Source organism: Acartia tonsa, chromosome 6 (genome assembly GCF_053477335.1).
Source record: "Acartia tonsa isolate MP-2025a chromosome 6, ASM5347733v1, whole genome shotgun sequence".
Classification (NCBI taxonomy): domain Eukaryota; kingdom Metazoa; phylum Arthropoda; class Copepoda; order Calanoida; family Acartiidae; genus Acartia; species Acartia tonsa.
In genome coordinates, this window is record NC_137265.1 from 31774213 (window position 1) to 31798266 (window position 24054).

General features: G+C 31.0%; 2 protein-coding genes across 2 annotated transcripts in view; one reads left to right on the forward strand and one right to left on the reverse strand.

The window, feature by feature from the left end:
• The first annotated feature begins 552 nt into the window (after positions 1 to 552).
• On the forward strand, positions 553 to 9110 carry LOC145322396 (multidrug resistance-associated protein 1-like). The gene is made up of 6 exons (XM_080164385.1): positions 553 to 715; positions 2884 to 2927; positions 3344 to 3400; positions 4020 to 4073; positions 4506 to 4609; positions 4918 to 9110. The coding sequence occupies exons 1-6, from the start codon at positions 613 to 615 to the stop codon at positions 8996 to 8998; spliced, it is 4443 nt and encodes a 1480-aa protein (XP_080020511.1). The 5' UTR covers positions 553 to 612; the 3' UTR covers positions 8999 to 9110.
• A 4973-nt stretch (positions 9111 to 14083) lies between these two features.
• The window catches only part of LOC145323343 (threonine synthase-like 2), a 50858-nt gene continuing 40887 nt past the window's right edge, over positions 14084 to 24054 (reverse strand). Inside the window, exons 18-21 of the mRNA XM_080165768.1 lie at positions 23894 to 23994; positions 23247 to 23356; positions 14816 to 14866; positions 14084 to 14295 (exon numbers count right to left, since the gene is read on the reverse strand). Of these exons, the coding sequence (XP_080021894.1) occupies positions 14262 to 14295; positions 14816 to 14866; positions 23247 to 23356; positions 23894 to 23994 (296 nt within the window). The 3' untranslated portion in view covers positions 14084 to 14261. The remainder of the gene's footprint in view (positions 14296 to 14815; positions 14867 to 23246; positions 23357 to 23893; positions 23995 to 24054) is intronic.

Consider the following 24054-nt stretch of genomic DNA (forward strand, 5'->3'; position numbering starts at 1 on the left):
TAGCGGCTACGCCCATAGAAGAGTCAAGGGGTACTTAGGTGGGAGAGTAAAAATCAACCCCCCTATTTTCAATTTTAGTTTTAAAAATGAATAAAAATATTTTTTAGTAAGTCAGTTAGTGAGGGAAGCGGATGCGATGCATTTAAAAACTTTTCTCACTTTACTGGGTTATAGAACTTTAGTAGTCTCTATAGGAGTGTTTTTTTAAGGGAGAGGAAAATTATTTTGGTAACATTTCAATTTACCTTAAAATGAATAAACTTTATCTTATAGACTTCAGACGTCAAGTGGTTTATATTAAACCAGGGAGGAGGGGGACATTGGGATGTTTATTAAATTAGTCCCTGAAGTTTTATGATGTTTTCTTATTTGTTGGCTTAACCACTTTGGACACTTTGGATTTTGATTGGTTGGTTCATTAGGTGTCCAAACGTTTCAACCACTGCACTGATTGTAATCTACAAAAGGGTTGATTTTGAGTATCACTATTGGGGATGTACATCAATATTTCAACTAGTGTCTTATCCCTTTAGATCCATGATAATAAATATTAATTTCAGAAGTATATAACAAAAATTGAGAAATCAAATGTGCACATAAGCAGGGTGTACCATGAGTTCTGTAAAGTTTTGCAGCAGTGATTTGTGGGACACTGATGTCACCTGGGACACAAGTAATCCGGACTTCACACAATGCTTTGAAAATACTATATTAGGTAAGTGTTTTTCCAGTTTGGCTTCGGAAACCGATTAAAATCCGCTGGTTTAGAACCGGTTCTCAGCCATACTGAAAAATTAGGTACAGCATTGTATTACCACAATTTTGCGTGATTTTCAAAACAAAAATCATGAAATTAATACCAGTTTTGTTAACTCGTACCTCAGGTCTAACAAAACGGATTTTAATCTTACAATTTAAAAATTAAATTTAATATCCTCGGAAAGCTACCTTTAATACGATGCGATTAATATATATTTTTTGGTTGCTTCTATTATTCTGGTTCATTATTAATATAAATGATGCATTAATTTTCTTGGGAATAGTCCCTTTCGTGGCAACGCACCTTAAGGGGCGATTCGTCGTATTTTTAAAATGGCTTTTTTATAAGTTTCAGTGTTTAACGATATCCTTTGATACAGCCAGACAGACAGACATACAGAAAGACAGATATACAAAGATCCTGTTACTTTATTATAAGGACTACCCTTCAGGACAGCAGACGGACAAAGTAGGAAATCAAATTATAGAGTAGCAGTGCTCCTAAAATAAATGTAAAAAGCAAAAGGCAAAATATTTTCTTTTTATTACATGACATTGAATTTGAAAACTTTACTTTAAAAGGTTTTATTGAATAATCTTTTGCTATTTTAACTGTTCCAACTACTCTACTAAGAAAACTTTTACAAAATGGATTCTAATCAAGGCTCGGCAGCCATCCACTTTTAATGCAGCCTACATCAATAAATGTTTAAAAGAGGATTCTAAAAGTAACATGATGTTTCTCTGTCTGTCTTGTTTTGTGTCTATACATAGGGTATCGCTAATCGTTGGAATTTAAAGAAGGATCGCCATATTAGGTCAGGTTTAGACTTCCAAATGAATTTTAAACTTGTAATAAGTTGATTTCCCTGAAGCTTACATGTAGCCAAGACCTGTTTATCAGTCTAGAGTTTGCTGGGCATCATTTCGACAAAATTATCCATTTGATATTTTTATTACTTTATTTCTTGTAATAAATACCTACATGCACAACGAACACACACAGAAATATTGGGAAACCCAAAAATTTTATTAGTTTAAAGCATCGCAGCTTTAAAATAAGAGGTTGTTAAAGTCACTAAATATTTAGAATCTGGCGTAATTGTATAAAATATATACCTGTCAAATATACCCCTGAATCAGATTCACTTTCGCTGAATCAAAACCGGTTCTGAGCCAGCATGAAAAATTATGTATATCATATAACGAATAAAAAAAAATGTTATATTAAACCCTGTTTGGTAGATCCGAATTTTCAGTCAATTTGGGCCAACAAACTTTGAATTAATCAAATTATATTACATTATTAAATCCGCGGAAAATTGTCTTGATACGATGCGAAACATTATTCTTTATCAAGAAATTCAAGGGATATCACAATTGATAAGTTTATGGTTTCCTAGAAGATTTGCAAATATTAACTTTGCCATTCTTGTTATATTAATCTAAAAATTTTCCTATAATGCAATAACATAACCTTTTAACCTAATTTTGTCATGTCATAAAATACAATTTATATAGAATATCTATACTTTCAAATTACAATGGTTGTATGTTTAACTTTTTATATTGAGAAGTTTTACATCGACAGTTTTCTTTAATAATGGCTCTTCCGTTTGTATAGGATAGTTTTTATCGTAAATTTAGACATATTATAATGTCCTATTTATTCATTTAAACTTAGCATGATGAATCCTGTAACGGTTAGATACGATTTGGAACCGTTACCAAAAATAATGCTGATATTTACCTTTTTTAGAAAAAAAATTATGGCATAATTGTCACATTCATGATTCTTAGGACTACAAGGACTAATGTTGTAAGCAAAGCATCTCTAAACCGTATTTTAAGAATCTACATCAAATTTACATATACTTTTTTCTGTTTTGTCATTTTGCAACAGTTAATGTTTGTTTGTCATGCCGTTTGATTTTATAGCTTTGTTTTTATGACTGTTTACATCCTTATTTGGAAATACACTGTCTTCAGAGACTATAGTTGTGATCAATTAAAAATACCCTGATCTACAATACCAACCACATGTGTAAATAGGAATTCCTATTCTAAAGAAATATAAGCCATATATACATATATTATATATATGTTAAAATTGTTTTTTTTCAGCCACTCTTCCTTTGATGGCCCTAGTTCTGTTTGGATCTGTAGAGGTAAGATTTCATTCTATTGATTTTTTTTAAAACTCTTATTTTGTAAGAAGTCTGATTGATATGAGGTAATCCACTTTCAAAATCGGCTCGCTTGTGGCTCGGCTCGGGCAAATCGGTGATTTAAAGATCCAGCTCTGTATTCTAAAGTAAGGTTAATTCATGCCTATCCAAACAGAAGAATTCTAACCCGGTATTGATATTCTAAACCTTTAACGTCCTTAACCATGTTTTTTTTTTTATTTGTGGTTGAGGGGAAGGGTTTCTAAATAAGAATATCTGTCTTAATCTATTATAACTTCTTTATTTTTAAATCAATAAAAATGTTGTGAGGTTGAGTGATTTAAAAAACAAATTAGACTCTTATATAAATGCAACGTTGGACTAAAAATTTGTATTTTACAAAAATAATTTCTTAGGTATTGTTTATGCAATTGAGACCAAGACTTGGACTAACTTCACTAGCAGCTGCAAAGGTATCTATAATACAAAGTAGAATGATGTCAGACATAAAGAGCTAAAAAAGACTGTACAATAGAAAATCTTTGTACCAAAACTTAACCAGAAAGTATTATGGTACCTGGAAAAAACTCTAATTTTCTGCCAATAAAAATCGCCTTTTAAATCATATTTATCCAATATTATAAAACATTTTGTTGGAATTAAAATATATTAAAATTGTTAGTTCAAATGGATTTGGTCTTTCAGAAAGGCTTCATGTATTAGGGAGGTTTCTTGCTAGTTTTCAAAATAAAAATTTTAGTTGACAGCAAAGTTGAATGTTAATTGATTTTAATCTGTCATATCTATCTCTCTGATTTGTTAGATGGGGGGGGGGGGGTGAAGGGGGGAAGACATTGGACTTTAACTTATATTGGTACCCGAATTTTAAAAGCAAGTTCTCTCAAATCTTTTGGGACTTTAAATTAAATCCAAATTATTTGGTACAACTCTTAGCCAAGTCCAAACTCTTCCAATAATAATTCTATTCTACAAATGCAAAATGTTATTATAATTATTAGGAATGTCATTAATTTATCGTTAGTTGTATTCTCCCTGCTAAATGTAGGTAATAATTTGTTGTTTGTTTTGAAGGGTGCAATTACTGTTCTGTTAATTGGTTGTTGTATTGCACAAATAGTTATACAGGTAAATATATATTTTAGGTTTAAACAAAAGGATAATCCAAAACTAGTAGCCTTTATTCTAACTAAATTATTTGTCTGTATGTTCGTTATGATCTTTTAAATGGCTAGACAGAAAGTTCCACAATTTTCAGGGAAGTTTATATTCTGAGGCAGGTGAAAGGCTTGTTGGGGGGAGTATATAACTCAGATTAAAAAATATAATCCCTGGCCAATTTCCTGCCTTAAAAAAGATCTATTTTAAACATTTGATAAAACCTAAAGGCTAGGGATGAATCTGCTAATTTAATAAAAAAGATATTGGACTACTTTACTATTGCTCGAATCATTATAAATTTTATGAGTTATGACTTCTTTTTAAAAATATATTATTTTGAACATTGAGTTATGAATGTTATTGAAAATATTCTTTATATTTATACTTGACTAATTTTAGGAGACCAAAGGAGCCTGGGACACGCCTATGTCAGAAACATTTAGATATGCTGTTACAGCCATCACCTATATCTTTACAATCTTGTACCTTACATATTGTCACAGGTATGCCTTATTCAACCATAAGTACTATTAATTCTATAATTTGCATGATAATACCTAAGATACTGTGATTTAAATTAAGCTTACTTTGAGTGTTTATATTTTAAAAAATTGGTTAAACAAGATTAAAATGTCTACATGATAATGATAATATAGATTAAGAAGGTTTTTATGTTTGTTAGTTAAGTTCTCCCTAACAACAAAGTCACCATTTTAGGAAAGCTTTACATTGTTTCTGGATAGTTTTAGGCTATTTACCTCCCCTCCCCTACCCTAGTTTTTAATAATATTAACAACACTTTTTGTTTCAGGCAAGGTTGTAACACGTCATCAGCTCTATTTGTCACCTTCCTTCTGGATGTAATCTGCAAATCTTTTCTGCTCAGAACAGAACTTGAGCACTATCAAGATGACCGAAGCTACCGTGAGCTGGATCGAATTCTGTTGGCATTTGCCATGACAATTGGCTCGGGTCTCATGTTCTTCTTGAACTGTTGGGCTGATAGGATCACAAGTCAAGAGTACAAACAGTTTGACAAGCCTTGTCCCTACCTGTTTTCATCTTTCTTGAGCAGACTCTATTTTGATTGGTGTACATCCCTTATATGGAAAGGAGTGAGAAATCCATTGACAACTGAGAACCTGTGGAGTTTATTGCCAGAATTACAGTCTTCCAAGGTCTCCTTTCAATTTGAGAAATATGTTCATGGTAAAAAATCTGTCTTGCCAGCTTTAGTCAAAGCATATGGACCAATGTTTATGTTTGGAGCTTTTATGAAACTTTGTGCTGATTTGCTAAGTCTTTACACCCCAAAAATTATGAAATTGATGATTCAGTTTGTTGCAATGAAGGATGTTGATTCTGTTGATTCCTGGAAAGGATACTTTTATGGTGTGCTCCTGTTGATAGCCACAGGATTGCAGAGTATCTTGCTGAATCAATACTTTGAGAAGATGATGGTGCTTGCAATGAAACTTAGGACTGCATTGGTTGGAACTATCTACAAGAAAGCTCTAAGGGTTACTCAAGCATCCAAGAAAGATAGCTCTATTGGCGAGATTGTCAATATAATGTCTGTTGACGTACAGAAGTTCATGGATCTTTTGCCATATCTAAATATGCTTTGGTCAGCACCTCTTCAACTAATCATTTCTACAGTATTCCTATGGGATGAGCTTAAATGGGGAGCTTTAGTTGGTATGGGCGTTATCATAGTTACTATGCCTATAAATTTTTGGGTTGGAAAGTATTTAAAAACGTTTCAAATGCAACAAATGAAACTGAAAGACAACAGAATCAAGTCAATGAATGAAATACTTGGTGGAATCAAAGTTTTGAAGTTATATGCGTGGGAAAACTCATTTATGGCACAGATTTTAAGCACAAGAGATAAAGAAGTAAAGATTCAAAAGAAAGCCGCATATGTTGGAGCTTTCATGTCCTTGTTTTGGACCATTGCTCCTTTTCTAGTTGGACTTGCATCTTTTGCCTTCTATGTTCTTGTATATGGAGATTTGACACCAGAGAAGGCATTTGTTACAATGTCTTATCTCAACATTATGAGAATGCCATTGGCCATGCTGCCCATGATGATTGTTTTCCTGACTCAATGTAAAGTTTCTCTTGACAGAATCAACAAGTTCATGAATAATGAAGAACTTGATATGTCTGCAGTTAGTCATGAGGCAAGTGATCATGCTGTTGAGATCTCTAATGCTTCTTTTCAATGGTCTGAAGACTCTCCTATTGTTCTAAAAGATATCAATATTACAGCACCTAAAGGCAGTCTGGTAGCCATAGTTGGATCTGTTGGAAGTGGTAAGTCTACTCTACTGTCTGCAATACTTGGGGAATTGAATAAGCTATCAGGAGTGGTTAATCAAGTTGGAAAAGTAGCTTATGTTCCTCAACAAGCATGGATTCAAAATTGCACCTTAAAAGACAACATTCTTTTCTGTTCTCCAGAAAATGAAACAAAATATAAGGAAGTTATTGATGCATGTGCTTTAACTACAGATCTTGAAATTCTGCCAGCTGGAGATCAAACTGAAATTGGCGAGAAAGGAATTAATCTTTCTGGCGGGCAAAAACAAAGAGTAAGTCTTGCCAGGGCAGTCTACAGCGATTCTGATCTTATTTTGCTTGATGATCCTTTGTCAGCTGTTGATTCTCATGTGGGAAAGCACATATTTAATAATGTTATTGGACCAACTGGAGTTCTAAGTGGAAAAACAAGGATTTTAGTAACACATGGCCTTACTTACCTACCAGAAACAGATCATATTGTTGTACTGACCAATGGAGAAATTTCAGAGCAAGGATCTTACCAAGAATTATTGAGAAAGAAAGGAAATTTTGCTAAATTCCTTCTTGAATACATGCAAGAAGAAGCTGATAGTGTTTTTGCTGAGGAGTTAAAGGAAACATTAATGCATACCTTGGGAGAGAACGAATTTTTAAGACAACAATCAAGAAAGAGTTTATCTAGTGTATCAGGCTATAATTCTGAAAACACTTCTGAGCCAGATGTCAAAGCAGGCGCAGAGACAACCCCCAAAGTTAATGCTTTACCAAAAGTTGACAAATCAAAACTGATAGAAAAAGAAGCTGTTCAAACTGGTAGTGTCAAGTTCAAGGTTTACCTGTACTACCTTAGAGCCATTGGAATGTTAGGTGTTCTTTTAACCATTTTGTTACAAGTTTTATACACATCATCATCTGTGATGTCAACTTATTGGTTAAATTGGTGGTCTGAAAAGAAATTTGAAGGTGAAGACTCTACAAAAGATTATACTGCATTATACCTTGGTGTCTACGGTGCTTTTGGTGGTGCTCAAGCTATTTTCATCATGATCCTAATGATAGTGTTCAATCTTGCTGCTCTGAATGGATCTAAGAAAATGCACAAAGAAATGTTGATTAGAGTCATGAAGAGTCCCATGTCATTTTTTGACACTACTCCCTTGGGAAGAATAGTGAATAGGTTCTCTAAAGATGTTGATGTTTGTGATGCTACTCTTCCTCAGAATATGAGATCCTGGCTCAGTACATTTGCCAATTTTGTAGGAACAATGGTGTCTATCATAACAGTTCTACCCCTTATTATCGTACTGTTTATACCAGCATTGTTTATCTTCTTAATTATACAGAAGATGTATGTCAGCACATCAAGACAGCTAAAAAGACTGGAATCAGTTTCAAGATCACCCATTTATTCACACTTTGGAGAAACAATTGCTGGAGCTCCCACCATCAGAGCCTTTGGTCTTCAAACTGATTTTGTACGACAATCAGATGAAAAAGTTGATTTTAATCAAATGTGTTACTATCCCAATATAATTGCTAACAGATGGTTGGCAATCAGGTTGGAATTCATTGGAAATCTGATTACATTTGGATCAGCAATATTTTGCATGGTTCAAAATGGAACCATCAGCAGTGGAGATGTTGGTTTTGTCATTAGTTACTCTCTGTCTATCACAACAGTTCTCAACTGGATGGTCAGGATGACAGCAGATGTTGAGACCAACATTGTTGGAGTAGAAAGAATAATGGAGTATACTAACATTGGTCTTGAAGCTCCTTGGATCATTGACAACAATAGACCAAATTCAAGTTGGCCTGAAACTGGAGACATAACAATGAACAATCTAGCAATAAGATACAGAGAAGGGTTAGATTTAGTAATAAAAGACATTACTTGCAATATTGATGGTGGTAAGAAGGTTGGTATTGTTGGCAGAACAGGAGCTGGTAAATCCTCATTGACTGTGGCACTATTTAGGATAGTAGAATCAGCTATTGGCAAGATTGAAATTGATGGAATTGATATATCCAAAATTGGTCTTCATGATCTTAGACAAAAGTTAACAATTATTCCTCAAGATCCTGTTTTGTTTTCTGGTAGTTTAAGAATGAACTTGGATCCTGCTAATGCTGCTTCTGACAGTGATATTTGGCAAGCATTGGAACTGTCTAACCTTAAAACTTTTGTTGAAGGTCTGGAGAAAGGACTTGGATTTGAGGTGAGCGAAGGTGGAGAGAACTTGAGTGTTGGACAGAGACAGCTGTTATGTCTGGCAAGAGCTCTGCTTAGGAAAACTAAAGTCTTGATCATGGATGAAGCTACAGCTGCCGTTGATCTTGAAACAGATGACCTAATTCAGAGAACAATCAGAAAAGAGTTCTCACAATGCACAGTAGTCACAATTGCTCACAGACTGAACACAATCATGGATTATGACAAGATCATGGTCCTTGACAAGGGAGAGTTGAAAGAATATGATTCTCCTGATAATCTTCTCAAGGATGACACTACCATCTTCTACAGTCTTGCCAGAGATGCTGGTCTCACTGATGAAACAAGTGAAACATATTCAGAGAAGCTGTAGTTAGAATATTGTACATTAGTTTAAATTTTGTTGTTTCTTATTCTTGATGTATAATTTTGTGAATAATATTGTACATTTTAAAAATATTGCTAGATAAAAAAATACATTAAGAGTTTGTGTTTTAATAAGAATAATTATATCAATATGTTGTGCAGCAAATACAATATAACTTAATTGTTTAGATAAGAATAATATTATATAAAGTAAAAATATATTTTGTTTGTAGTGTGTAAGTCAAGATCTTGCCACTAGCTGAATTAAATAAGTTTTCCATTGGAGGAAAGTTTTTAGCAATTTCATTATGATATCAAGATGGTTTAGGTTATTTTACAGCCATCCATTCCCTAGATACTAGATGCGCAACCACTAGAAAAAAAACGAAGTATTGTCTATTAAGAGCTCCAGGAAATGTAATGATAAATAAATCTGTTTTGAATGATTTAAAGTAATAGCATGAATTGCTTGGTTACAAACAACATCGAATATTGAGCAACTTTAGTTTTTGTCTAGGTGGACGGCAATTTCATAAACTAAAAATTTGTATATAGATATTAATAAAATTAATTATTAATTAAATTTTTTAGGTTCTACGCCCCAACAACCAATGGGCTATGCATTCAGAGAGGGAGGGAGTGTACAAAAATATACTAAAAATATTAATAAGGTTAAACTAAAAATTAGAAATAAAATCATCAAAACATCCCAGGGACTGTTTCAAGCTTCCCTAAAATGGAAAACTCTATTGGTTATAATATTGGTTACTAACAGACAAAATAACTTATCTATATAGTATATAAAAGATAATAATAGTTATTTATCGCATAGATCATAAACAGTTTTCCGCGGTTAGTAATACAAAACTTTATGATTAATTCAACTTTGTTATCCCCTCTGAAAAGTTTGAGTTCTGCTATTTTGAATTAAAAGTTAAGTGCCCAGGATTTTGAAGCCAACGAATGAGAAAGCGTGTTATCTTTCTTTATGTAACAGACTGTGTGATATTTTGATAAAATGCATCAATATAGTTTTAATGAAAAATTAGCTTGTAATATTGATTAATAACTCATGGAAAAAAAAATAAAAATTACATTCCCTGGTTGATACTTTTCCGGGACCAATTACAGGGTCTAGACTTACCTTATATAAATCTTTTTCCTTGTTATTTGTAAAAATTCTTTGCAATGCAAATATACACTGCCATTCATGAAAATCATTCTTCTCAATTCTTCAATACTTTGATTTTAAACATTTTAAAGTCAGATATATGATTATTCAACAATAAACAATTAGGTCTACAAGTAGCACAGCAAAAACAAAACTAATAGATTTTTTAAAAGCCAAGAGGAAATTACTTGTACTTTTAGCAATTATGTGGCAAAGTAAGACAGCATACTTTTATCCGTCATTGGCTTTGCAATGAATTAAGCAAGTTTTGTAGTGATAAGTACAAATGATAGTTAACCGCACCATCTAGTTAATGAGTGTTATAGTACAAAAAAAGTTAAATTTAATCCTTCCTAGTATTTACATTCATATGTCCGTTTTTTTGGACTAAGAATCAGTTTAAGTACCTTTAAGAAAACCCAAAATATGCTTCAGTTAGCTGTGATTGGATGCTTAATTGAACTTGGTAAAATTGCAATAACTTTCTCTTTAATTAAAAGTATTTGCAAAAAAGGCAGCTAATAAAAAAACTTTCAGGTTGGATCAAGTCCCGTTGCTTTCCTAAAATATAATGACTAGTGTGCTTTATAATGGTCGAGGATTTTGAAATAATTCTTATTTACACTTTCTTAGAATAAAAGATGTTAAAAAATATGCCATTAGTACAAAGTATATGCAATGTTTGTCCATCTTTATATTTAAAGCATACGATCTCAGCAACTACTGGACTAGTGGGGTTCTATTTTTTTTTAAAAAGACCCACTTTGCCTAACACAACTTGCTTCGCTAAAATGGTTGTAATAAAAATATCAAGTAAAGAGCAAAGCTTTTAAAATAGTACCTTACTGTTACAGGAATAATATATAAGTTTGAAATCTATAGGACAATTCTAACATCATTAAATTAGAGCTATCTGTAACAGACGTAATAAGAAGTTTTTTCAACAGTTTCTAACGAAATTTGATCCAACAAATATTTATTTCAAAAAAAAATATTGATTAATGCAATTTATATTGATAATGTCAAAGCTATTACCATGGATACAGGGAAAGGACACTGGAATAATTACATTTTTTTGTAATTGTATATTCATTAGAAATTCTGTCTTTGGTAGCTTATAAGATGAAAAAGTTTAAATTGAGTAGAGTTAAAAGGTGAAAAATACCTTGCTTTTGACAATTTTGTAACTCACTGCCAGGGAGGGAGATGACATTAGATTATAAGTTGCACTGGTACATAGGCGTCCAAGGGGGGGGGGATAATGGGGCGATAAAAATTTTTTCATTTTACCCCCCCCATTTAAAATTTACCCCTACCCTGGGGGTGCCGTAGGCACCCCCAACTATTTAGGAGGGGGTATTTTTAATACTATATATTTAATAAAATTTAAATTAACCCCCCCAAAAATTTTACCCCGGGGGTAAATTTTGGGGGGGGTAAACTAAATTTACCCCTGCCAACAGATTTCAAGGGGGGTAATTACCCCCCCCCCCAAGCAAATTTTACCCCCGGGGTAAAAATTTTGGGGGGGGTAAAAAAAATTTGCGACGCGCTTCGCGCGCCATTTTACCCCCCCAAAAAACGAACTACCCCCCCTTAAAAAATTTTTACCTTCCCCCAAAATAAAAAGCTTGGACGCCCCTGCACTGGTACCCAAAGTTTAATCATATATATTATTCTTTTGCTGCATAACATTGTGTACTTTTATTGAATTTTCATTAGTTGGTTCCAAACTAGTAGTGTCCAAGCTTTTCAACCAATAATTTTAATCTACATTTACATCTAGAAGTTGATATTATTAAGGATGTATATAAATATATAGTCCATTGTCCTATCTCTTAAGATCCCTGATTATTGTGCACTTTTTGTTGAAATATTGCATTAAAATTGGTTAAATAGATTTCATAATATGAAATTCTTGTAACCAATAAAAGATTCCTTGGATATCTGTTTTCCATCACAAACAGAAAACCCAAAACTGAACTAACTTGAATAAAATGTTTTGTAATTTCAGCACATTTTTGAGAGGGCTGTTAGTTTAATTGATTAAAAAATGGCGACAAATTTAAATAAAAAAGTTCCTAATAAAAGGCTCTCTTTCTTTCTTTCTTTTTTTTTTACAGGGTCAAACTGTAAAGTACAATATACATTAGGTTATTGGATAACAATATTCGGTTAATTTATATTCATATGGTGGTAAAGTAAATCAGTTACATATATACTTTAGTCCAATAATGTACGCAAGTTTAATATCCTCCAAAAATAATACAGAATTAATATTGTTGTTGCTAAAATCTTCATATTTTGCTTATTTATTTTTATTAAACATCACTAAAATTATTTGTAAACTCAAGGAAAAACCAATATGTACTGTATAAATCGGACACTGACTTTACCAGGCATTATTAGATCAGACCACTTATTCAGTACTTTAGTTTGCCACCAAATATACTCCTCTCCAACATTTTACCACGTATTCTTCTCTATTTTTAAATCTATTGGATCTTACCACAGTTAGATAAATGAATGTATGTTCATATTGTGGATGAGTAAATCAGGCAACAGTATTATTTCTCATTGGATTTACGAAGAAAAAAATATAAATAAGTAGGTAAAGTTACAGACAAAACAGGAATTGTTAATAAAATAAGCGTGAAACAGATTTAGATAAGTTTTGAACTATCATTATTACTAAATCAGAGTTCTTTTTAGGAGTCAAAGATTTACTTCTAAGTAGTGTTAGATTCTTAGGTAACTTATTAAAATACTTCATAAAAAAATACTATTTGATTTCCATTTTCAGCTAATCAACTTTGCTTTGTTGATTGACCCTATTGCCTTGAGTGCAGCTTTGCTCATATTAATTATTTAATCTGAATTGTTTGGTATCATGATCATTTCATATTATTGGATGATACATATATATCAGGGATGGAGGGGACAAATGAGCTGTTTTTTAAATATTCCCAAAGTAAACATTAGAAAGGTTCATTAAGTTGAGTGTCCAAACGTTTCAACCACTAATTGTGAAAAAGATGTATATAATCATTGGGGATGTACATCAAATGATTGGCCATTGTCTTATCCCTTTAGATCCCTGCATAAATGTTGCTAATATAACAAAAATCAATTATTCACACATAACTTCCAAACTTTCAAAAATGTTGGGCATATTACTCTGTTAGCAAAAATTTTTTTTTGTATTTAACCCAATTCGAGGTGGGTCTCTAAAATCATTATTTGTAGTAAAGCAGGGGACCGGGTTTGGGTTTTGCTTATTTAGCAACCTATACTTTCTCAGAAACTATGAGAGAGATCAATACAAATTAAAAAGCAAAATTACTTAAATCTAAAAATTGTGTTAGTTACATATGACATTTTTAACAGATTCATCAAAATTAGGACTTTTATGTTGTTTAACTTCAGCAGGACTCTCATTTTAACAGAAAGTTTTTGTTGTTTGCAAAAAAAGATTCTAAAATCTACTTGGTTTGTGGATAAATACTTCCTTGTTCTTTATCAATATTGAATGATAAAAGTTTGTTCAGAATTACATTTACAAAATTAGATAGTTGTACAGAAATTTGATAGTATAGAAGAAAGATAGGATATTGATTTTTAATTAAAATTCACTCACATCAGCTTAGTTTTTTAAGTAATAAAAATTAATTTAGATCAATAGGACATTAATAACAATGTAAACACAGTCTTTGAAGTTAGTCCTAGGCACCTAACATAAAATTAAATTAAATTCTCATCCTGTGCATGAAAGTGAAAACTGGGCATAATAATGAGTTGTACCTGTTTTGGACAAAGGCATTCTCCTTTATCTAACTTTAGTTATAGCCTGCTTTCAGCTAAGCTTTGAACACATCTCCTCCCTAATGATGAGTTGGCAAAAATTATGAAATAACATCCAAATACCTTTATTATTTAAAATTTAAATATTTTATATTTTTAAATAATTTTTATTTATAATTTAATTATTTACAAATTATAAAAAAGACTAAAAATAGTTAAAAACATGTAGAAAAATAAACATCTGATAAATAAAGCAAAATAAAAAAAATCTACAAAGTTACAAAGAATCTGTTTTATTTCAGCCTTGTTGTGCCAGAGTAATCTTCTCAATTCTGAAATCAATCAAATTGATTAATACTTTTTGGATTCAAAATAAAAAATGTAAATTTTTTTTTCTCTGAAGAAACAGAAATAATAGAAAAGAAATATTCAAATATTGTAAGTTGAAGAACAGAAAATGCTCCATTTTTAGGTTGAATATATATATATATTCTACTATTTTTCTGCTTAAAAATGTTTGGAAATCAATAATTCATATTTTTTTATCAAAAATCTACATAATTGTATACTTTATACTAACCCTAGTCATCATGGAGGGAAGGGAAAATGGACTCTAAATTAAACTGGTACCAACACATTTTGCATTTGTTCGCTTAAATTTTTTTAATACTTTCAATAAATCTTGATTCTTAGTTCAAAACTAGCACTATCAAAATTTGTTCACCAATAGTTTTAACCTACAGATGGGGTAATTAAGATGTACATCTATTAATATTCCATTGTCTTAAACCTCTAGATCCCTGATCATTATAGATTAGCTTTAATACTGATAAATTATTAATCTTTGATTTCCTATTGCGTAGTATTTGCTCCCAGTCTTCTCCTTGCCTCATCCAATCAAACCTTAATAAACATGATGTGAGATTTGAATGGAACACTGTGCCTTTGTCTGGAAGTCCTATATGGACGCGGTAAATGGTTTTCTTTTTTTGGGAAAACACTTTCTAACTTAGCTTACATTTAAAAGTCACACAACTAATAAATCAGCATTACAAGCCAATTTAAATGCCTTTAGTTATAACATTATGTTGTTAACAGTTACGAATAGAAATAAATTTGTCAATTAAAATAATTTATTTAGAAAACTAATGATATAACAATATATTCTCCACACAAGTTTACTTAAGTCCATTCATACTCCACACTGCTAAAACACAGTCAATGATCATTAACCATTACAATGGAATTTACTCAAAATGTGCCTGTAAAGAATATGGCCTCTCAAAATACGGCAATCTTATATTAAGATTAAGTCTCCTTTAGTACATATTAAACTTATTTAAATACTTGTCTACAAGAGAAGGGTAAGGTCAACCCCTCTCCAACAATTACTTTTTTGTAAAGAAAACCACGCACATATTTTGTAGCTCATTATACGTCTATTTTTAGCATTTCTACATTAAGATATGTTTTATATGACTTTTACCTAAAATAAATCCATCTATGTATCTATGAATCCTACCAAGAATATTAGGGATAAATATACAAAAATTAGATCATGTTGTTGTGTCACTAATGTCTTTATTATCCTCTATTACTTTGATATAATTATTGAATGTAAAGATGATTTTAAAGGTATAAGCTCAATGTAATTATATCAGATGGACAATTAAAAAACCCTATATCTTTTATATAATGTTTTCACACTATAAAATCTTCAAAATCAGTAATGTTTAGAACATTTACATAAATAAAAAGTTATTATTCATATCTCCTTCATAATTTTTCTCCAATTGTTTCTGTGTAAAAAATATTTTGTTTGTAATGAGAGCTTATTAAGCCAAGAATATCCATGGGTAGCTAACTGGGGTATTAACCCCAAATTTTATTTTCAAAGATTATTAAGTTTACCCATGTTCGGAAGTGCCAAAATCATCAAAAACTTTGTAAAGTTATTAAATAAGATGAGCTATCCATTTTTTCCCTGTGTCTTTTCTCTGTGTGTGGGAACCCAAATGATTAATCCTTTTCATAATGGGTGGGTAACATCAAAAAGCTTGATATTTTTGTAATTGAGCAAAAACTTGTAAATCGCAGTCTGCAATAAGAGTTTGAACTCTGTAAAAAAGCCTATGTTGAGGCATATTTACCCTTTCTGACTTTGGGTTTTCAAAAATATACATCTCCAATGGATGTATAAATGTTGGAATTTATTTAGATTTAACCTAATATAGTTAAGAAAAGCATATATATGTATTTTATAAATATAAAAATTTTGGTGGAAATCTTTAATCCATAGCTAAAGTCCTTACTGTAGCATTTTTTTTTAAGAAAGCAAATTTAATTAGACTTTTCATATTAAGAAGTGTCAACTAAATCCTAAATAGAATGTTCCTAAAAATTGTTGGAATGGTAAAACACTTTGAGAAGGCAGTAATGAATAAAACTAATGTTAAATATATTTGACTTTTAACTCTCATTTTTATTTAATAAAAGCAAATGTATAGTGAGAAAACATTAAGGTAGGTATACCTATCTACAATAGGAAATAATAAATGGATTATAAATTTTCATTTAAAATCTCGCCCCAACATATTTTAATATATAAAATCTCTATATTCCTGGCATTTAGATTATAAAACAGAAAAGTTTTTCTGTATCAAATTACATCATTTGATGATGAAATAATTTTGCATTGAATAATATCATAAAAAATGATGATATGAATTTACTAATTTGTTAATTTAAGTAAATCTAAACATTAATTCAACCATTAACTATTAAGCAATTAACTTCAGCTGATTTGACAGGCACGTTACACAAATGGAAAAAATGGAAATATTAGAGAATAATAATTTTTTTTGTGTGGGTTGTCTGTTTCGACTTTGGCTTATTTTTTGCTATTGGGGAAAAAGCACACAAATTACAATATTCGCAGGAGTGAGGGTGGGGGGAGGGCAGAAAGATTACAAATAACCTAACCTAGACTTAAATTTAGAAATATTATAAATCAAAACCAAATATGTTTTTAAAGCTTTCCTAAATTAAGGAATTTAATAGGTTCAGTGATCTAAGAGATCTTAACACGCTAACAAAAAATTACTACTTTAGTGCAGTTGGTTTAAAAAGGATAACATATCAGTACATTGTTTTTGTGGTAATCAGATTGAAAAATTTCTAAACAATAAAACTAAAAGTATTGATTTATTGAAAAAAAGTACATCAAAGTAAAATTAAACTTTGATAATATTTTTTACAATAAGCACACCCTTTATATTTAAAAGCGAAGCTTTTATATAATTAGGGTCGTTCTGTCCGTCCATGGCGGATAGCTTTTTTCGTTAATTTAGGTTTGTTAGAATTGTCCTATCGACTTCAGACTTTGCACGGTGATTCTTGTGGTAGAAAGGTACAATTTAGAAAGCGTAGCAACTCTATAATCATTACCAGAATGTCCGTACGTCCATTTCAAACATGTTGATTTTTTACTTTTTTAACAACAAACTTTTATGTGATCTAATTATCCGATTGTTCTGATTTTTGGTATACTGATTCCTAGGACAATAAAGTACAATATTAAAGCAAAGCAACTCCATAGTCAAGTCCTAAAAATGTAAGTATGTCCATAAACATTATCCTGTATCAAGAATTTTTTCAACAAATTTACTCACAATTTTGCTTTGACTCTTAATCATTTATATTCTGATTATTCAGTTCTGACACTAAACGCATTAGTAAATATAAAGTAATAAAAAGGCATTTAATTTTCCAAAAAATTTGAAGTCTAAAATTCCATGTGATAAAATCTTATAAATACATATGTATTTGGTTGTTTGGCATATAACATAGTGCCAAATCGTCCTAGGAATCATTATTCTAAAAAAGTCAAAAAGTTTTTTTAAAATATATGTTTTAAATAGACCTCCTTTTGGTAATTATTATAAAAATGCTAAGAATTTTAAAAAGTACCTAACTGTCAGAGAAATCAGAATGCCAATTATGAAATCGATATGCAAATTCTAACATGTCTAAGTTATGGCTAAGAGCTGGGAAAACATTCCTTTCAAAACAAAACAGCAGGTTCATCCTATTATATAAATTAGTAAGGTTTTTTGTTTGAAGCTAAAGATTTTGGTTAATGCTGGTATGAATTGATCAATATTTTAGTTATAGGTAATATTACCAACCAATCTCACCCTCCCTAGAGGTAACGGGCGAAGCAATTCATGTATACATATTGTAAAAAGCACATAATGGATCCCTTTTCTTATACTGATAAGGAATAAGTAAAAGTAAGACAGCATCAGTGATAAAGGAATAATAAAGGGTGTTAAAAAAAACCGATCGCTTTACTCGTTTTAATATAAACCCCACAGTTTTGGTCAAAAACTAACAAAAAATGACCCAAATCATGTCCAAGCAATGACACCCTTTATGTCTAGAAGAATTACAATATTTCATAGCCTAGTAATTTAAAGCATTGAATGATTGTAATTTAAATGTATTGTAGTTTAATCAATTTTGTTCTTTAAGGTTAGGTTACGATACTGGGTGAGTCTGTAGGGTTCGGGCACCACAGCTATAAGCCCTGCAGGGCTAGGGCCCACCCAGAGGTTAAGGTAGAAGAAAAATGGCCCAAATTTTCAAATTTCAAGAGAAAAAAAAGGGAGGGGAGTGCATTGTTTAGTATGCACTTTGAGAAAAAGCACGGTTTTAGAAGACCCAAAACGTAATATGTGCAAAGGGGATTTTTTTATTTTTGTTTACAATATAAATATTCTAATCAAGAGATTTTTTTTACGATACCTATAACTAATAAAAATGAATATTTTTTAGGATAAATGTTTTTTCCTGCATCTTGGTATGTTGTTGTATTCAATGAAGCATCAAATAACTTAACTATCCTATACAACAAAATTGTTGCTTTTGTCATTATGTATAAAATACTATTTGGCTTCGCCACTATCTAGGAATAGTTATGCATCGCATCGTATTATAGACAGTTTTCCGCGAAAATTAAAATGAAAAATTAGATTAAAACCAGTTTTTGTCAGCCCCGAGTGGTATTGATTTCATGATTTTATTATTTTTGGTGATAAATTGTGTATAATACTATGCCATACATGTTTTTTTCAGTTCTATTATATTATGCTTAAATTAAAAAAAACAAGGATGACAACATCGATTAGTAGCGAAGCTCAAAAAATGCTGGGATGAACAAACGAACAAAGTGAGTTATAGAGCAGATGATCGATTCTCATAACAAAGTAAAAAGAAGAGAGCATATGCAAAAACAGAAAATCACACATCTTTTAAAGCAATACAGACAGACAGACAAAACAATGTAAAGATTTGATGCACAGCTGTCTATCTGTAGTAGCGGCCCCGTAGCGTTACAGACTAACAGACAATCGGATAGACAGAAAGTTAATTATAGAGTAGCTTCGCCACTAAAAAGACAAATAATTATAAGTATTAAAAGTGCAGACGTGCACCCACCCACCCACTAATGTTTAATAAATGTCTTATGTCTTCTGAAGTTGGACAGATTAATTTGATCAATATGCATAATATATTACAACCTTATTATTTATATTAATAATAGCGGCTTCGCCCCTAGCCTCTAGGGGCTTTGCCCCAAGAGGTAATTTTAAAAAATTATGTACTAATGGTGCTGCCGCCAGTAGTTTTATGTGAACTAACTTCCCCAAAAGAAAAAAAATTGTGGAGACATATTTAGGTACCTACGCAAGAAAAAAGAAAAAAAAATTGGGGGGGAAATTTTTTATTTTTGGGGGGGTTGGGGGTGTCCCACCCCAAAAGAAAATAGCCTAAAACCACCACAAGACCAGTAGGTATATTCCCTGAAGAATAGAATCTGATCGGTTCAGTGGTTACTGAGATCTTAAGGGACGGACAGACATCGTTCTACTTTGTATTATAGATAATGGAAACACAACAATTAGAAAGTTTGTATTAGTACAGATGCGCTACAAGTGGATTCTTTAAAAAAAATAGGGTTGTTGCCTCACAAAAATTGATTTTGTGAAAAATCCTCCAAAATCACATAGAAACTCTACAAAATAAAATAAAACCATAGAAGAATAAAAAAATACAAAAGGCTGAAATACATCAAAAAGATTTACACTGAACCAGTAAACATCTACATACTCTGAGCAACTCTGTTTTAAAAATAGACTAACATTCTGTAATAAATTATTGTTTAGGAAAAAACTAAATTATATTTTGTATCTTGGGGTTAAATGAACTTTAATGTAAATTTATAGTTATACAGAATCAAGTTGAATACACAAAGTATGACGTCATACAATACAATGATTAATAATAGGCCAGTATACATTTTGTTAGACCAATGGTAAAATGTATTCTGGCCTATCATTGGTCATTTGTATATTATGACGTCATTTCTTTTATAGGCTCTATAAGCTGTTTCCATACAAATGGTTAGAACCTTCAATACACTAAAATAGATGAAATCTAGTAATAAACAAGAATGACATGGCAAAAGAAAAAGCAAGAAATATGGCTTTCATTATTTTCACTTGTTGCTCGCTCCCTTTTGAATTACTAGTTGACTCGCCTGTAGGCTAAAAGAGGGGGAAAGAAGCCTAAAACCACCCCATGGCATTTATAAAATTTTCATGAAAAGCACAATCAATTTTGACCAGAATTTTCTTAAATTTTTTGCATCGGGCAAAAAAAATCTTAAATCTTTTTATGATATGATTGTGTGTTAGCTATTTCAGATTATTTGTAGGCCTAATGACGATTTGTCTTTCATTTTGTCGCAGAGTTTAAATTAGGTGACAAAATACCATCCTTAGTACTTTCGACTTGATCCATTTATGTTCTGTACAAACTTTATCACTTTTGTTGTTCATTTTATCTAATAGTGGTTGCGCCCCTTAAATAATGCAGAAATATAGCCTTAAACCATCCAGAGACCCAAGTGAAGCTTTCTCGATATAGAGAACTCTTTTGGTTTCAGTGGTTAGCGTTTTCTTAGCAGACAAAAAAAAACTTTATTACGCTAAAGTAGCTACAACTATAGGACGTGTATTTTTTTAATTTCTAAATTAAATTTCATTCAATGAAATTAATTAGGAAAAGATATAAAAATACAATTTTTGCAAAATTATTAAGAATAGGATTTATTATGACAAAGAAGGATAGAAATTGTCCATAGAAACTAATCAAAAAAATATTTTAAAAGTCCTTCAGGATAAAAAAAAACTTTTATTCTAAATTTACTTGCTTCGGAGGATTTTTTGTCGGATTTTATATCTAATATTATAATTATTTACGTTACAGTTAAAATTAGTATAAGTTTGAACTTAGCAAAACAATTGACTATAATTATCAATTATAATTTTATTTTTTTTTATAAATATTGGCTGTTACCCCACTAAAGGCACTTGAGGAAATGGAGGGAGTTTCAATTTCAGTTTTCAGAAACTTTTTTTAAATTGGAAGGTGGCTATTTTTCCATATCCGATTTCTTTTGGGATGGTAGAGGTACCCTACCCCAAATTAGCTATAAACCTTCCTTGGTCCTACAAAAAGCATAGGTAGGTAAAGCAGAACCATATTGTTAAAGCGGTTAGCGAGATCTTTGACTACAAGCAGACAGCATACTTTTAAAAAAGGAAAAATAAATCACTTTTATAATCTAAACCAAATAATGTTAATTATTTTAAAATCTTTCTTTTGAACTGTATAATGTATTCTTTCCCTATTTTATTTCTATTTTGAAATTTGTTGAAAAAAGTTGTGGAATGAAAAATGATTGTCTGTTTGCTATGCACAGCAGATAGGCTTCAGCAAGTGCAGGGGATCCTCACCCTGTTAATACACAAGAATTGTGTGAACACCAATATTAAGCTATACCACTATTCTAATAATTACTTGTGAATCTGTAGAAATACAAAGTAAAAGATAGCCTACGTAAAAAAAGACGTATCTTTTTAATACTTTTAAACGAACAGTAGAAAATCAGATCCGCAACCTTTTATTTAACCCTATATGTAGAATATAATGTGTACTTATTTTCTTTTGAGTTTCACTAAGACCCTCTTTGTTATATATAAAAATAGGGTAGATATAATTTAAGGTAGACTTTACTCTGAATAATTAGACAATTTGGAGCTTATATATATCATTTAACGCTATTCCAGTGACATTATATGACATCCTACTAATGTTAATATTATAACTAAAATTTTTTTTTGACAATCTTGCATCAAAGTAAAGGGGTCTTTTAAAAAGGATCAAATGAAATATGTTGGGTATTTTCCAATTCAGTGATTTGCATTAATGAATCACTATACAGATATCTTTCTAAATGGGTACAATATATCTTAGAAAATAAATAGAACATGGTCGTCAACTTATCTTCGGAAATACTGCATTATATCTTAGAAAATAAATAAAACAGGGTTCTCAAACTTTCTTCTTTAATGGGAACAATATATGTTAGAAAACAAATAGAAAAGGTTGTTAAACTATCTTCTTAATGGGTACAATACATCTTAGGAAACAAAATAATTTTTGAAAATAAAAAGTGTAAAGTTGTCAAGAAAACAATAACTTATTCTATAGTATATGCACGCAGTTTAACTTATGACATGCTTGTCATCTAAAGAAATATCAGCAATGTCAAATATCAAATTAAATACTAAATACTGAGTTGATTAATTAATTGTTAGGTTTTAGGCAATTTTAATAGTTGACCACAAAAGATAAAATTACTTTAGATTTGAAATAATCTTTAGTAAACGCTTTAATTTTCATCTTCAAAATATACCGGTTAGTAATGGAGACGCAATTTAAATATGTCTACCCTGTTTTACCTACAAAAATTTTCAATTCTAAATGCAAAATTTATTGGGGAGTTTTGCATATCCAGATTTTATTTTAGTAGCGCCTTACATATCTATTTCTAACTACTTATTTCTATCTAACTATCAATTGATCTATCTATCTTTTTCTTTCGTTTTTTATCTCTTTTTCTTATTATCTACATGCCAATTTTTAGCTTATTTTATTAAAGGATATGTTAAAATTTAATAATTATTTCGCTTAACAAGCACTAAAACCAGTACCAAATTTAACCTAACCTAATCTAAAGTAATAAACAAACTAACAAAATTAATCCCTCTCCTTTTATTTACAATTTAATTCATGAATAAAGAGGGGGGGGGGGGGATTATATGCTCGACAATGCGCCTGAAGAAAAAGCACCTATTATGTAAAAGACGCATACCTTGTTTCCATGGTTAGAAGCTTCTCAATGTCCGGGTTCTTGTTTGGAGTAATATTTGATAATTCAACTGCTTCCGGAAATTTGTCAGGAGCAGCTGTAGCCAACACAATCTAAATAGAAAAACAATGGTAATTTCAAATCACTTTTTTGCTGAAAGATTTCTTTTGCCATTGAAAAATAAGAGAAAGGATATATGTGTAATGTATACTAGAGGGTTCGCCTTTAGCATCTAGTGGCCCTGTATTTGAAAGTTTAGGTAGGAAGCAGAAATTTAACCTAAATCCACCCGAAGACTTATATAACATATAACAGCATAAAACCACCCTGGAATGTATTTGAAGCTTCCCTGTAATGGAGAACTCAATCGGTTCAGTAGTTCTTAAAATCTTGAGCTTCAGACAAAAAAAACATACTACTTTATATAATAACTACGGGTTTGGTTCCTGGCTTCTAAGAGGATGTTTTTCCTTAGAAAATTCAAGATAAAAATTTAGATCTATAAAATCACGACTCCATCACCAATTCAATTTATAGATCATTCGCTTTAAAATATATGACTGACCAACATGGGAACAATTTGTCTATTACCGTACTATTGTAATTTTCATGGATCCAAAGGAAGCTTTCTTAAAAAATGGGATATGTACCTGGGGGAGATTTTTCTTGTTGTTGTACATGTAAGCCATTCCAACAGCTGTATGGGGACAGATTATATAATCGTTTTCTCTGTGGCATCTTTTCATAGTATCTAGATATAAATTAATTATGATTGTGGTAACTTTAAGAAATAGAGGTGAATTTTAAACAA

What these genes read in the sequence shown, in the direction of transcription:
- LOC145322396 (XM_080164385.1), top strand. Translation starts at nt 613, where the DNA reads ATGAGTTCTGTAAAGTTTTGCAGCAGTGATTTGTGGGACACTGATGTC. An exon ending in CTTTGAAAATACTATATTAG is followed by an intron (nt 716 to 2,883) that starts GTAAGTGTTTTT and finishes GTTTTTTTTCAG; the next exon opens with CCACTCTTCCTTTGATGGCC. An exon ending in TACCTTACATATTGTCACAG is followed by an intron (nt 4,610 to 4,917) that starts GTATGCCTTATT and finishes TTTTTGTTTCAG; the next exon opens with GCAAGGTTGTAACACGTCAT.